Raw genomic sequence first — 12,569 nt, forward strand, 5'->3', positions numbered from 1 at the left:
TACTCTTATAGCAGCACTGCTGTGAAAAACTCATGCCTTAATAAATAAAGGCTTAAAGGCTCAATTACAATGTTTTAACACCATTGCACTAAAGGTATATCTTTCTAGTTTGGACTGTCCACCACTAATTTATGCTATAAATATACTCTCTCTGTATAAGTACTGTTCAGCTGTTAAAAAAAAATCACCTTTTAGCAGTAACGGACCTCTTCCCAAATACAGCTGGCAAGTGTACCTTGAGAGGTGCGGCCTAAGCCGTCTAAGCCGTCTAAGCCCACTGGCTCACTTAGACAATGGGTTTAAAACTTCAAGGGCACACATGCTATTTTCGACTTCCTCTTGGCATGGCCGAAGAAGGAAGCAGTCGTGATCACTCACAGCTGCTTGAAGGCTGCTGTAAGGAGCCCAGAGTTGCTCCCAGCAGGGTGCTCAGACTGAAGGCTGCACCCGTTTTGCACCAAGAGTCCAGTTGATGGGGACCATTTGGTGGGATTTATGGCGTTGGAATCAGCTTTATTGTCCGAGTTTGTGCAGACAGAGTGGGAAAGTGACTCCTGTCCGGGCACTCTGGCTTCCTTCCACCGGCACTGCTGCTGCTGTATGGTGAGAAAGGCTTTGAAAGGCGAGGGCGGATATATTCTGTGAAATCTGAGGCCAAATTCCGTCAGGGATTTTAATTAATCAATAATCACAAAAACACAGCAACAAAAACACTTAGGTCCTTAAAATTCATTCAGATTGAGCATTTCAAGGATACATATTGATGGTCTCATTTCATTAGCAGCGTTACTGGCACTACATTTGCATGGTATCCTATTGATATCTAATCTTAACGTATCACAGGCCACATTTATTCAAGCTCACTTTTACTGGCTGCTCTTTTGCATGAATTGAATTGTAGCCCTGAATGGAAACTGCAGCGGTGAGATAACACGAGGAGGCATCGAATACAGCTGTTGATCCCAACCAGAGCACAGCCTCTCAAAAAGAGCTTCACTCCTGGAAATACGAGAGGATTTTGGTTTTTTTCCCTCTTCCTATAAAAGCGTCGGTCTTCCGTTTTTTTTTTTTTTCCCCTTTCACTTTTTCTCTTTTATCGGAACGGAGCGCTACGCGTCAGAACAAACGGAGCATCTGAGCAGAGGCGAGCGGTTGGTCGCCTTCCCCCAGCTGTCAGCCTGATTTTCGGAGATGGTCAGAGAAAGAAAGAAAGAAAGAAACAAAAAAAAAAACGGTGCAAAACGTGCAACAGTGCCACGTTTCTATTCAGGCAATGAACAGACAGCACGTTGGCAGCTGACGCCGCTCCTCTCACACCTCCACTCGATGGCGGCCGGGCCGTGATCGGTGTGAAACCACAAAACCCCGTCAGAAGAGCCCGGCGGTAAGTGAGTTATTTCTGCCGCGAGAATGTGGGTCTGTGGTTTAAAGGTGATCCGAGACACTAAATGGCGATCATAATATATATTCCTAGCCACAAGCTTTTCCTTCCGAAAGGTCAGAGCGCGTGGAGATTCCTGCCCACCGGTACGTCCCTGACGCCGAGCACAGCGTTATTGTTCAGACAGGGCAGCTTTTTCTCTTTGTGTGATTTGCGAGCCCCTCCCCCCACCCTCCCACGCACCCACCCGTCCCTCAACCAAACAAGGAAACACCAACAGGCCCCTTTCAGGTCACATCTTCCTCAAAACGGCGGGAGACGGAGGATCATGCTGGCGCTCCGCGTTCGTAAATAAATCTTTCACAAGACCCGCGGAAGAGGGGGGTGGGGGGGTGGGGGAGAAAGATGGTAAATAAACAAACAGGTTGGGGCGTCTTTATGTTAAGGCCCCCCTATTTCGACGGCCGCCCACGCTCGCAGAAAACCTGCCCACCCGCTGCACGTTTGTTGTCACGTCGAATTACGGGCTTAAGCGCGTGGGTCCGCCGTAGCATTTATAGTGACACTGGGCCGGGCGGAGGGGACGGGGTGGGGGGACGGGAGGAGCGTACCAACGGAGAAGGACGTGCCCTTGATTTGCTGCAGAGCCAAGAGGAAAAAAAGGGGTCCGATAAAAAAAAAAAAAAAAGGATGGAGGGAGGGAGGGAGGGAGGGAGGTGCATATCAGGCACGGACAGAGGTTAATATGAAATGAGCGACTCGGAGCCCAACAGTATGTCAGAGACTGTGGGAGGGAAAACAGGATATTAAGAGCGGCTCCGTTCGAACTGGAGGGGGAAAAAAATAAATCGGCTGGTTTGGTGTGAGGAAAAAAAACAAGCAAAAACTGGCAGAAAAAGCATAAAGAAAGACATTGTGTGCACGCAGCCAGCAGACTGACAGCGTAATACGGAGCACTCAATGGCTGTGAAAGCCTCTTAAAACACCACGCGGTAAATTCACTGTGCTCTCAGTGGTTTGGGTTTCTTCTTCTTCTTTTTATTTTACCCTTTCTTCGTTCTTGCCTCTCTCCAAAGCTTTTCTCTCCGTTAACGTTGGACCAGCCTGCCGTTTCCTCCAGCGCGCGCTCTGAATGGGAGGATGAGGGGGGATTTTGTCACTTCTTTCTTTCACGTCGCTAGTCATAAGCCCGGATAAGCCCTCATAAATATGAGTGCGTATCGCCCGTTTTCTCTTTGCCGTGGCGGCACAAACACGCTGGAGAAGTTCAGCGCACCACCCTGCAACGCAAGACCCCCAACCCCCCCACCCCTGATTTTGGGAAATAGATCTCAGTTCTGGCGGCGTGTGTCTTCTCTGTTTGGCAACGAGGGAAATTCACTGAAATTGAGAGGAATGGCACAGGAAATTGGCACGTCTCCAGAAAAACAGCCGATTTAGCCCTCTGCTTGCAGCCGCCGACAAAAATGTTCAACAGGAAGCTAAAACAGACGCATTTTTGTTTTTGCTATTTTCTAACATCTGCAGGAAACTGCTGCAGATGCAAAAGTGGCCAATCAGTAGTTTGATTTTCCGTGAACCGCTTTACGAATTTTCATTGACATCCGAGCACAACTTCCTGTTTGGGAAGCTTTCAGTACGGACGACCTCTGTTCTTTGTTCTTTGTTTTTCTTTCAGGTTGCACAGTGAGGCCGCCTGGTCATCACAGACTTCGCCTACTCGGCTGTTTTACTGAACAATCTTCCCTTTAACTGCCGAACGAGACTCTTGAAACGATTTAACACCAGCTTTTTTTCTCTTTTTATCACCGCTCGTACCTCGTGAATGACAGTGTTTTAATACGCGCCGTTTATCTCAAGGCACGACAGGCTCGGTGTGTGTGTGCTAGGCGCTCGATTCTCGCTCCCCCAAGGTGATGAGTTTGTACAAAAAAAAACATACACACACAATGTCAGGAGGAGACAAGATAATCATTCTTCATGCCCTATTTTTTTCCCCCTCAATTAAGGTTAAACAGCCTTTTCCCCCGCAACTGCAATGACTTAATGCGCGTAGTAGCTCTTGTGACTGCAACCAGGATTCGCTATCATGTATGCTGGTACCCTAGAAAGATGGAAGTGGTTCTTTCTGGCCCACTTTTCCTGCTCTAGGGTGGTACTGGTGCTAATTAAGGCCATTATTGCACTTCGTGACATCACAACGGTCTGATCCCTAGAACCGTGCAAAATGGAACACACAAAATAATTGAAATTTTCTTCAGACTACAATAGATTTGACCACATAAACAACCTTCAGGTGAAATTGACCTCATCAATTTATCACCACAGCCATTTGTTTTCTGATGATGCGTGTGAAGGTTTATCAAAACAAAAACGTTGAAAGGATTTTGTTTTATAAAAAGAAGGATCAAAGTCTCGCTAAATTGGCTGTCTGATGTCGGCGTGGCAGGCATGAATACACACAATGTCAATAATTTACAGAGCCAGACGCAAATTCAAACATTCACACACACTCACACATACACACGTACACACGCGCGCATACAGAGTGGGGCAGTGAGAGATAGAGAGAAACACAGCAGTGCCGCGTGGGCCAAGCGGAAGAGAGCTCGGAAAAGGCTTCAGGGACACAAACGCAGACCAACAACTGGAAGCTGTACATATGTCGCCAGATGTGCGTCCCCACTCTGCTCTCCTACGATGAAAGGGAGCTCCGGTTTGGAGTCGGCGCTCGATCCGCTAGAACAGATGCGAGATAGTGAACGGTTGCAGATCGTAAAGGCTTTTCCCCCTCCGGGTGGGCGCTTACAGTCATATGCTGTCTCCACACACGGCCTGACACATCTCTTCAAGCTTACATAATGTAGATCTGCCCTAATTTCCCCCCCTGCGTTGGCAAAAAAAAAAAAAAAATGAAAGAAAGAGAAATTGGGGTCTTTGAGAAACTGAGCGACGCAGCACAACCAGCGCAGGGAGGAATCGAGATGCCAAAGTTGATCCTCGAATCCCGACTGGTGCTTCAAAATACACACTGTTTCTGTCTTTCAGTGCCAGATATATGACGTTGTGTAATTTAGACGCGGGCGGAACACGGTGGCGGTGTCATCACATAAATGTCAAAAAGCTGAGTTCACTCTGCGTCAGCAGAGCAGCTCCTGCTCTCGAATTGTTTTCTTTTTTTTCTGTGTCAGGTAATTGGCCGTTACCATGGATACGGCCTCATCTGCTAAGTTTCCTCTTGCAGCCGCCTAGCAAGCACGTGCATGCAGAGGCGGCTGGTGTTGCATCTCTGCAAACACTGTGGTCAGCCGCTCTGGTCCTGTCCCTGAACGCACCACTAAAACCACAGCGTCTGCGTCCACTGATGCCACATCCGAGGCGCCGGATCAAACTGTTTGGAACTCCCGCGTGCACATGTGACTTAAGTTTTGGCACGCTGTGTTTTTCCCTCTGCCTCGGGACTCTTCTGTGATGTGTGAATCTGTTTGGCCAAGACATAATTATTCAATTTTCACGAAAAAAAAAGAAGGTTTATCGTGTGCAAAATAAAATGTTCTCTAGGTGCTGCAGGAAAAGAGTCTTGTTTACCGGATTCACAATGACCCAAACATCTAAACACATCTTGCCGCTCTGACAAACATTTTTGTTCTGCCACATTAAAAAAAATCTCAAATGCTCTTTGGGCACTGCATCTTTCAGCAGCATGTCCCTAAAAGTCTGAAGGCAACACAGACACAAGGGTTTTTACCAAATGAATGCATATCTTTTATTCATCAGAATACAACTAAAGAAACAGCACATTGCAGATATATTTACCCCACATATTCCTAGTTGTACTGTGTATTGGCAGTAGGAGACCAGGATTTTGCTCCTCAGAGCGGATGCGAGTTTGCCTGGGAATGCTGAGGACGTGTTCTATTTACAGGCCAGAGGTTGGCATAAATAGAGAATCAAACTGGAACAGAAGACGACAAAAGCAAAACAACAGGGATCAAAATATAAAGTAAAGTGGCGCTTGGCCTCTTGTTCACGGCACCGTTGCACATCGCGGAAATATTAATTTGGGATGATCGGCAGTTTCACTTTCATGAGTGGCACAAAATGACATTGATCAGTTTTTTTTTTTTTTGCCAGATGGAAAGAAACCGGCAAAAACTGTTTTATGTACAGAAAATGCTGTGATTCATTACGGTGCCATGACAAACATAAACTTGCAATGAAGAAATGCTTCATAAATACACCGGAAAACTAAACTGCTTGCTTTTGTGCGTCATTTCAACGTATGTGGCATTTGTTCAAACAATGCATGAAGATGTGAGAGTTCAGATAAAATTAGCAAATTTGCTGATTACTCACAATTTCAAAAAATCAACAAAACAAAAACAAAACAATGCACAGTAGGTGTGTGCTCTATCTGTGCATGTTTTCACATTTAAAGTGTTTTCACTACTTAATTCAAAACATCCTAATTGTTATGCTTAGCTTTTTTTTTTGTTATACAAGTAACCTCATGCTGTCGTGTTTACATTTTTTTTTTATCCGATACATTTCCCAGAAAACAGATAAAGGTCAAAGGAGGGACAAAAAAAAACAAAAAAAACAGCAAAAAGGAAACAAAAATCACAAACCGACTCTGATCTTGTAAGAAGGACGGCGATGCCGGGACTGTAAAGTTGAGCAAAACAATGACTAATGCTGCAGTGTAATACATGGTGACGTGCAGACTGGGCCAAGATACACCACGTCCTCTAATTAGCTGAGCTGAGATGACAGGTTCAGTGGATAATACAGCAGATGATGGGAATTTGCTGTGTATTCCACTCACAGGGAAAGTCAGATTTCTGAGCTTACACTATTGACTCGGAAGTGGATGATGTGCTTTAGTTTGCATCGAGCACCAGTGTGGGGTTTCTGTGCATAAAAAACAACGGCTTCGGTCATTTGTGGGCAATTTTTTTATAAAGCTCTTGCAAACTTTTTCCTTGCCTTTGTTACACTGTGAATCTATTCCTCCAAATATATAGAAACAAAATAGAGCGGCGGAGACCGCTAATTCCATCAATTTGGCTGAGTTCCGTTGAGCCGGCATCAAACAGATGCAACAAACAAAGCCAAATAACGAGACTCATTCCCATTGTATTAAAAATCCAGAAAAATCCACCCTGTGTTCCCGAGCACACAAATGCAATTTAAAAATATATTATGTCTTAGCAAAAAGAAAATGAATCATCCACAAACGCACGCCTGAATATTCATGCTTGTTAAATTTCTAAATCGACATCTATGGGCTGTGATGACACAGTTAAGTAGATTGTTTTGTGACTAAGGGGATGAGCTGCGCTTTGCACAGATTGTCCACGTATTTTCTGTGCCATGTGCATAGTGCAAGATTTGTCAGCGTGACTCCGATGCACCAAACCCTCATCGATGGCTGTATACTACGTATGAGACTCCACTGTGCATTTCTTTAAAGTGACATCATTTGTTGACCAGTAGAAGTCATTAGTGCATTTCTCGTTAGAAAAGAATAGCATCGATACCTATAAAAAAATAGTAATTTAAAATGTGTGTAACATGGGCCCGAATGCCAGAGATTTTACATGTTTGTCCCGCTGTTTACAGAGGGAGTTGAAACCCTCCAGGTATTGCAAATCTTTCCGACCGCCTTGCAACTGGATGATGCAATCAGATACATGATGGGGACAAACGGAGGGGAGGGTGCAGTAGAACACCGGCGTTGACGTTTCGCCCCGAAAGTCCCCAACATTGCTTATACACTAATCATGAGTGAGGTGCTTTGGTTCCGTCCAAATTGGCAACAGCCGTTGCGGTTCGACAATTTCTATGTCATTTTTGATGAATAATGAGCGCTGAGAGCGTTTGAACATCGCTGTTTGGCCAATATGGGCTGGCAGTTAAAGCTATGTGTTTCTGTTATAATATATCCAATGGCAGTTAGCTGTAACTGGAACATTTAAGTTGCAGTAAATGAATGAATGTGCAGTAAGTCAGGTGTGATCTGTGTCCATAATCCAGGAGTGCAGTTGGTTGACGGAGCAGTGAGAACTGATCTTTACATGTCCTCCTGCATTAGGTCATTGCAGGAAATGTTTAGATCAATTATGCTCTCCTAGTCGTTAGAAAGGAGGGCAGAGATCTGCTGGCCTCTGTGCTTTGAGATGTCATCCAGCAGTTTGTGTTATGATCTCATACTGTACACTAAACACTCCTGTCCATTTGCCGTGTGCACACTGGGGGACGAAAGGGCTTGTCGGACTCTATTTCCTACGAGATGTATCGTCGTGTCGACACCTGCTCGCAGGTCAAATCCGTGCTTAGAGGGAAGTTTACTCAAGGCTCTGGTTTCAGCCTCGTAGTTGTTTTTTTTTTTTCTTTCTTCCTTGTGAGTGAATCTGAGACGACAGGACTGAGAGAGCCCCCGTATGAGTGAAATATAAAACAGAGCTATTTTGGGATAAGAACATATCATCTGCACGGTTCATTAACGCTGAAGAAATGCAGCTAATTTGAGAGTGAAAGCTCCGGCTGGCATTATTGTCAATGGAACACCTCCGGGATGTATTTCATGATGGGATTAGTCATAAGAGCCCTAAATGCCTGGTTGCGTGTGCGTATTTACAAATAGAAACCAACCAACACACTCAAACACAAGAGGCATGAAAGTTAACATGAAACTTTCAAATCAGTAGATTTTCACTCCATTATTCAGTCCTGATCCAATCCCCCCCCCAAAAAAAATACATACTCTCAGTTCATTATTATATCGCAGATAAACAAGTCCGGCAACCCCCTCCCTCCCCCCGCAAGCCCCCACCCTGGCAAAAAAAAAGAACATGACATAATCCTGATTTAATGGATATACCTGGAATCCATCCAGGAGCGTATCGTCTCTTCAAAACTGCGTGAATGTTGTTCGTTTCTCAAGCACCTCAAGGTAATCTGGGTCAATGTGAAGCTTTGCTTTCAGCTCCCAGTACTCGCTCCTGTTGGGCTCCACGTAAACAGTACTTGGCGCCGTGCAGTAAAGAATTGTCTGTTGTATTCTCTCCGGGTGCACGTACTGATGCCTGCCGTCAAAGTCTGAGCCTGGCTGACTCGACGAGTGCGCCGTGTGCTTGCACGGCAACGTATTGCTGTGCCGCGTCGTGTGCTTGTCGGGCTCGAGCACGTCTCTGTAGTAGCAGAGATCATCGCGGTGAGGTGTGGACGCCTTGTTCAGAGGCTCCGGGGTGGCGGCACTGTACTCTGAGCCGATGACGTTGCTTGCGGCCTCCTCATCAGAGTTGCCCAGAAAGGCGCCGCTCAGCTCGTCGAAGTCCGTCAGAGTGTGGGCGCTTGTTCTGCATGTGGACTCCGTGGGAGGTGGGATGTACTCGTACACGTGTCCAGCAGATGTCCTGACTTTGGGAGTGGATCCCTTCTTGTAGAGGCCATACTCCATGTTGAGGGAGCTGATGCAGGCATTCATGGAGTTATTCTGCTTGTTCTGGTTCTTCTGGTGCTTCTTCTTCGTGGCTACGAAGAGTCCGGCGGCCACAAACACCGACAGAATGAACATGAGGAGCAGGGCCAGAATCATCACAGATAAGGGGATGGCACCGTACGGCGTGTCGGACTCCAATGATGTTTCTATGGTGATGGTGCTGCCGGGGAAGGATTCTTCGGAGGGTGGGATCATGGAGGCAAGCACATTGGAATTATTAGGGCAGAAATTAGTTGCCTTAATGTATCTCATATCCTCTCCGGCGAGCCTCTTGGGTGAGCCGCAGATGACGTTGTTGACCACTGTGCCCATGCTAAGCTGCTCCAGCCACATTTTCAGCTCCAGAATGCTGCACGAGCAATCCCAGGGATTCTCGTACAAGTCGACCTGCACCAGCGCAGCGAGCTGGTCAAGGACACCGCTGACGGGCAGATAGCGCAGATGATTGTTACGCAGGTTCAGTCTGGCCAGCGTCAGGCCATTAAAGGTTCCCACTGGCAAAGTTTTCAGGAGGTTATTGTTGAGGAAGAGCAACTGAAGCTTGGGCACATACTGGAACGTGTTGGAGGCGACCTCTTTAATTACATTGTACTCTAGGTAGAGGAACTGCAGGGACTCCAGTCCGTAGAACACGTCAGCTGACAGACGGTCAATCAGATTCCCATTAAGGTATAATCTTCTTAAAAGCGTCAAGTCACAGAATGCCCGTTCGTGTATGCGAGCAATTCGATTGTTGCCCAGATGAAGCAAATCTAATCCCGTTGCCTCGGTGAAATCGGATCGACGCACCACAGGGATATAATTTCCCGTGAGATACATCTTTTTGGGGTTGTAAGGTTTAGGATGTAAGTCTGAGATATGCTCAATTTTTCGCTCCTGGCAGTTTACATTAAGTCCCAGGTCTGAAATTTGAAGGTTACAGGTGCAGGCAGTGGGGCAATCTAAAGGCACCGGGGACTTGGTTTGATATGAGATGATCTGGCCGTAATTTTGCGGCTTATTCGAAGGGATGCGGGAAGTGGGCCTTGATTTTAATTTGCCAGACTGCCGGGGTCCCTTTGTGGGTCTTGATGAGGAGCGCGCAATCCCGGCGGATGTGAGGGAGGCGGTGACTTGTGCTGGGGTCGTCCTATAGTATGCATCAGTGCTCAAATGTGGCAGGGGCGGCATCTCGTATTCAGCGATGGCTCTCCTCGGGCACAGCTCTTGCTTGGAGACCTCGTCGAGATCTCTGCCGTGGAGGCGGAAGGGGAACTCGCAGACGACGTCCCCGACCAGCGCTGTGTACGAAATGCTCTCAAGCCACGTCTTGAGAGCAATCAGCTCACAAGAGCAGTTCCACGGGTTCTCCTCCAACTGCAGCTCCACCACGCTGGTCATGTGCTCCAGCAGACCCGAGTAGGGGAGCACTTTCAGCTGATTGCCCCGCAAGTCCAAATGAGTCAGTGGTACGTGCTGGAAAATGTTCACAGGCAAAGTGGATATCAAGTTGTCATTTAGGATCAGGACCTCCAGATGCCGAAGACCACTAAGGGTGTTGGGTGCCACGTGAGTGATGTAATTATAATCAATCTGTAGATACTCCAGACTCTCAAGGCCGAAGAAGAGCTCTTCCCTCAAGGCATCGATTTTGTTGTTGTTGAGATGTAATCGTTTTAATCCCTGAAGTCCATTAAAGGCTCCTGCCTCCACCTCGGAGATGTCATTATTTCCGAGGTGCAGTATCGTCAGTCCCTTGTACTCGGCAAAGTCGTCGGCGGAGAGCTTTTTCAGGAGGTTCCCTGTAAGCAGCAGATAATACTGGGGGAAGAACACCGGCTCTAAGTCCGAGATGCTCACAATCCCCCTGTTTTCACAGCTCACAGTCAGTATCCCGTCCCTCTCCTCGCAGGCACACAGCCTCGGACATACGTCTCCGTGAGCACCAACCATGTCAACGGTGCACACCGACGTTGCACTCAGCAAAACACACGAAATCCAAAGATGCATTTTTCCCCCCGTTCCCTTGCAAGTGACGGCCCCAGCTCTGAGTGCTGCTATGATATCCTCAGTGCCATCTGGAAACAGAAGACACACAAGGTGATGTAGAAAAAAGAAACAACAAAAAAAACTCAAACACAACACAATGCAACTTGCACACAACCGGCATGAGTGAAGGCTTCATGTGTCCTCCACCCCCCACCCTCCCTTCTTTTCTGCTGTTACCCAGAGGTAAACTTCTGAATACGAGGCTGCAGATTTTTTTTTTTTTAATGGCTCAAACAAAAGCAACTCCTTCAAGCGATGTAAATACAAAAAAGCAAGGTCAAAGCAAAACACAAGCACGGAACAATGATCCGGGCTGCATGCCCGAGGGGAGGGAAAGCCGTATCGCGTCAGACGTGCAGAATTAAATGGATTCGGAGGAAATAATATTAATAATAATAATGCGGAGCTGCGAGCGTAATCACAAGGCAGGAAGCCGCGCATCATTTCCAAACACTAGACAGTCTGCATAATCTCCGTCTCGCCCAACTCCGGCTTCAAATACATACCTCCGTATCAGCGATGCTGAGAATGTAGGCTCGTGTTTGGAATGTTCTCCGCTCATCTTCGTTTCTCATATACAGAAAAAAAAAAAAATGTCTACATGTACGTTTTTTATCCGTCCAAAAAAAAAAAAAAAAAAAAAAAAAAAAGCGTGAGCGCGGATCTATTTGACGCGAGCGGCGCGCGTCTCGGGTCGCCCGTGACGCGCCAGCAGAGGATGAGAGACGCGCTGATCAACCATAACTGCCAAACGCTTCTCTTTTTAACCACGCTGTGCCGGAGGAGACGCAGCTATGCATGGTAACAAAGTTGCACATTCCCTCCCTCCATCCCTCTCGCGCCGTTTCCGTGGACGCGCAGGCACGTACCCGCGCACGAATGCGCGCACGCACGCAAGGATGTCAAGTCATTTCATGCACAAAGAATCAGCTCACTGGAGCATCGTACCGGGATACACTGCTGCCCTCTCTCTCTCTCTCTCTTTCTCTCTCTCTCACTCACACACACACACACACACACACACACACACACACACACACACACACACACACACACACACACACACACACACACACACTTCCAAAAAAGATGTTGACCTACCTACGGAATACATGTCCCCAAAAAAATATCAATAATTCAGCTTGCAGACGCACTCTTAAGCCCAAACCAGTTGTTAAACCGCTTATCATGCTACTCATCCTGAGAGAGAAAAAAAAAGATAAAACATCCTTGCAGTCTCCCCACCCTTCTCTCTCCATCCTGTAATGTTGGTTAAGCTGCTGGTGACAGCCCACATAACGGGAGTGTCAAACTCCACTTCAGCGGCTAGGTTGCGCTCAAAGAGTCACCTGTAAGATTAACACATTGCAAACCACTAATTAATCCCCCCGTAATGCAAAAATAACTGTTTGTTTTTAACATTATTCATTGATGTTGCAGTATTACCAATGCATGCATACACAGTGCTCATAGCTTCCTGTGTTGTGATGAAATGAGCTATTTCAATTTCAAAAGACTTTTCATGCAAAAAAGTGCAAGTATTGTGTAAAACACAAATAAGCACAACGACTGTGTTCAGACCTTTTATCAAGTTGTGTTTCTTTTCCCTTTGTAGGCTTTTATGCAGCAAGGACTTTATTTCCATGACAACCATAC

At 46.6% G+C, this 12,569-nt stretch overlaps 1 protein-coding gene across 1 annotated transcript; it reads right to left on the reverse strand.

Annotated features, from left to right (window-relative positions):
• Positions 1-5,130: 5,130 nt before the first annotated feature.
• Positions 5,131-12,280, reverse strand: slitrk5b (SLIT and NTRK-like family, member 5b). The gene is made up of 2 exons (XM_076040112.1): positions 11,420-12,280; positions 5,131-10,942 (listed from the first exon to the last, which is right to left on the reverse strand). Exon 2 carries the CDS (start codon positions 10,872-10,874, stop codon positions 8,295-8,297), a length of 2,580 nt encoding a protein of 859 aa, XP_075896227.1. The 5' UTR covers positions 10,875-10,942; positions 11,420-12,280; the 3' UTR covers positions 5,131-8,294.
• Between the last annotated feature and the right edge of the window lie 289 nt (positions 12,281-12,569).

This window comes from Nelusetta ayraudi, unplaced genomic scaffold (assembly GCF_046127955.1).
Source record: "Nelusetta ayraudi isolate G7.1 ecotype Tasmania unplaced genomic scaffold, CSIRO-AGI_Nayr_v1 ptg000060l, whole genome shotgun sequence".
Classification (NCBI taxonomy): domain Eukaryota; kingdom Metazoa; phylum Chordata; class Actinopteri; order Tetraodontiformes; family Monacanthidae; genus Nelusetta; species Nelusetta ayraudi.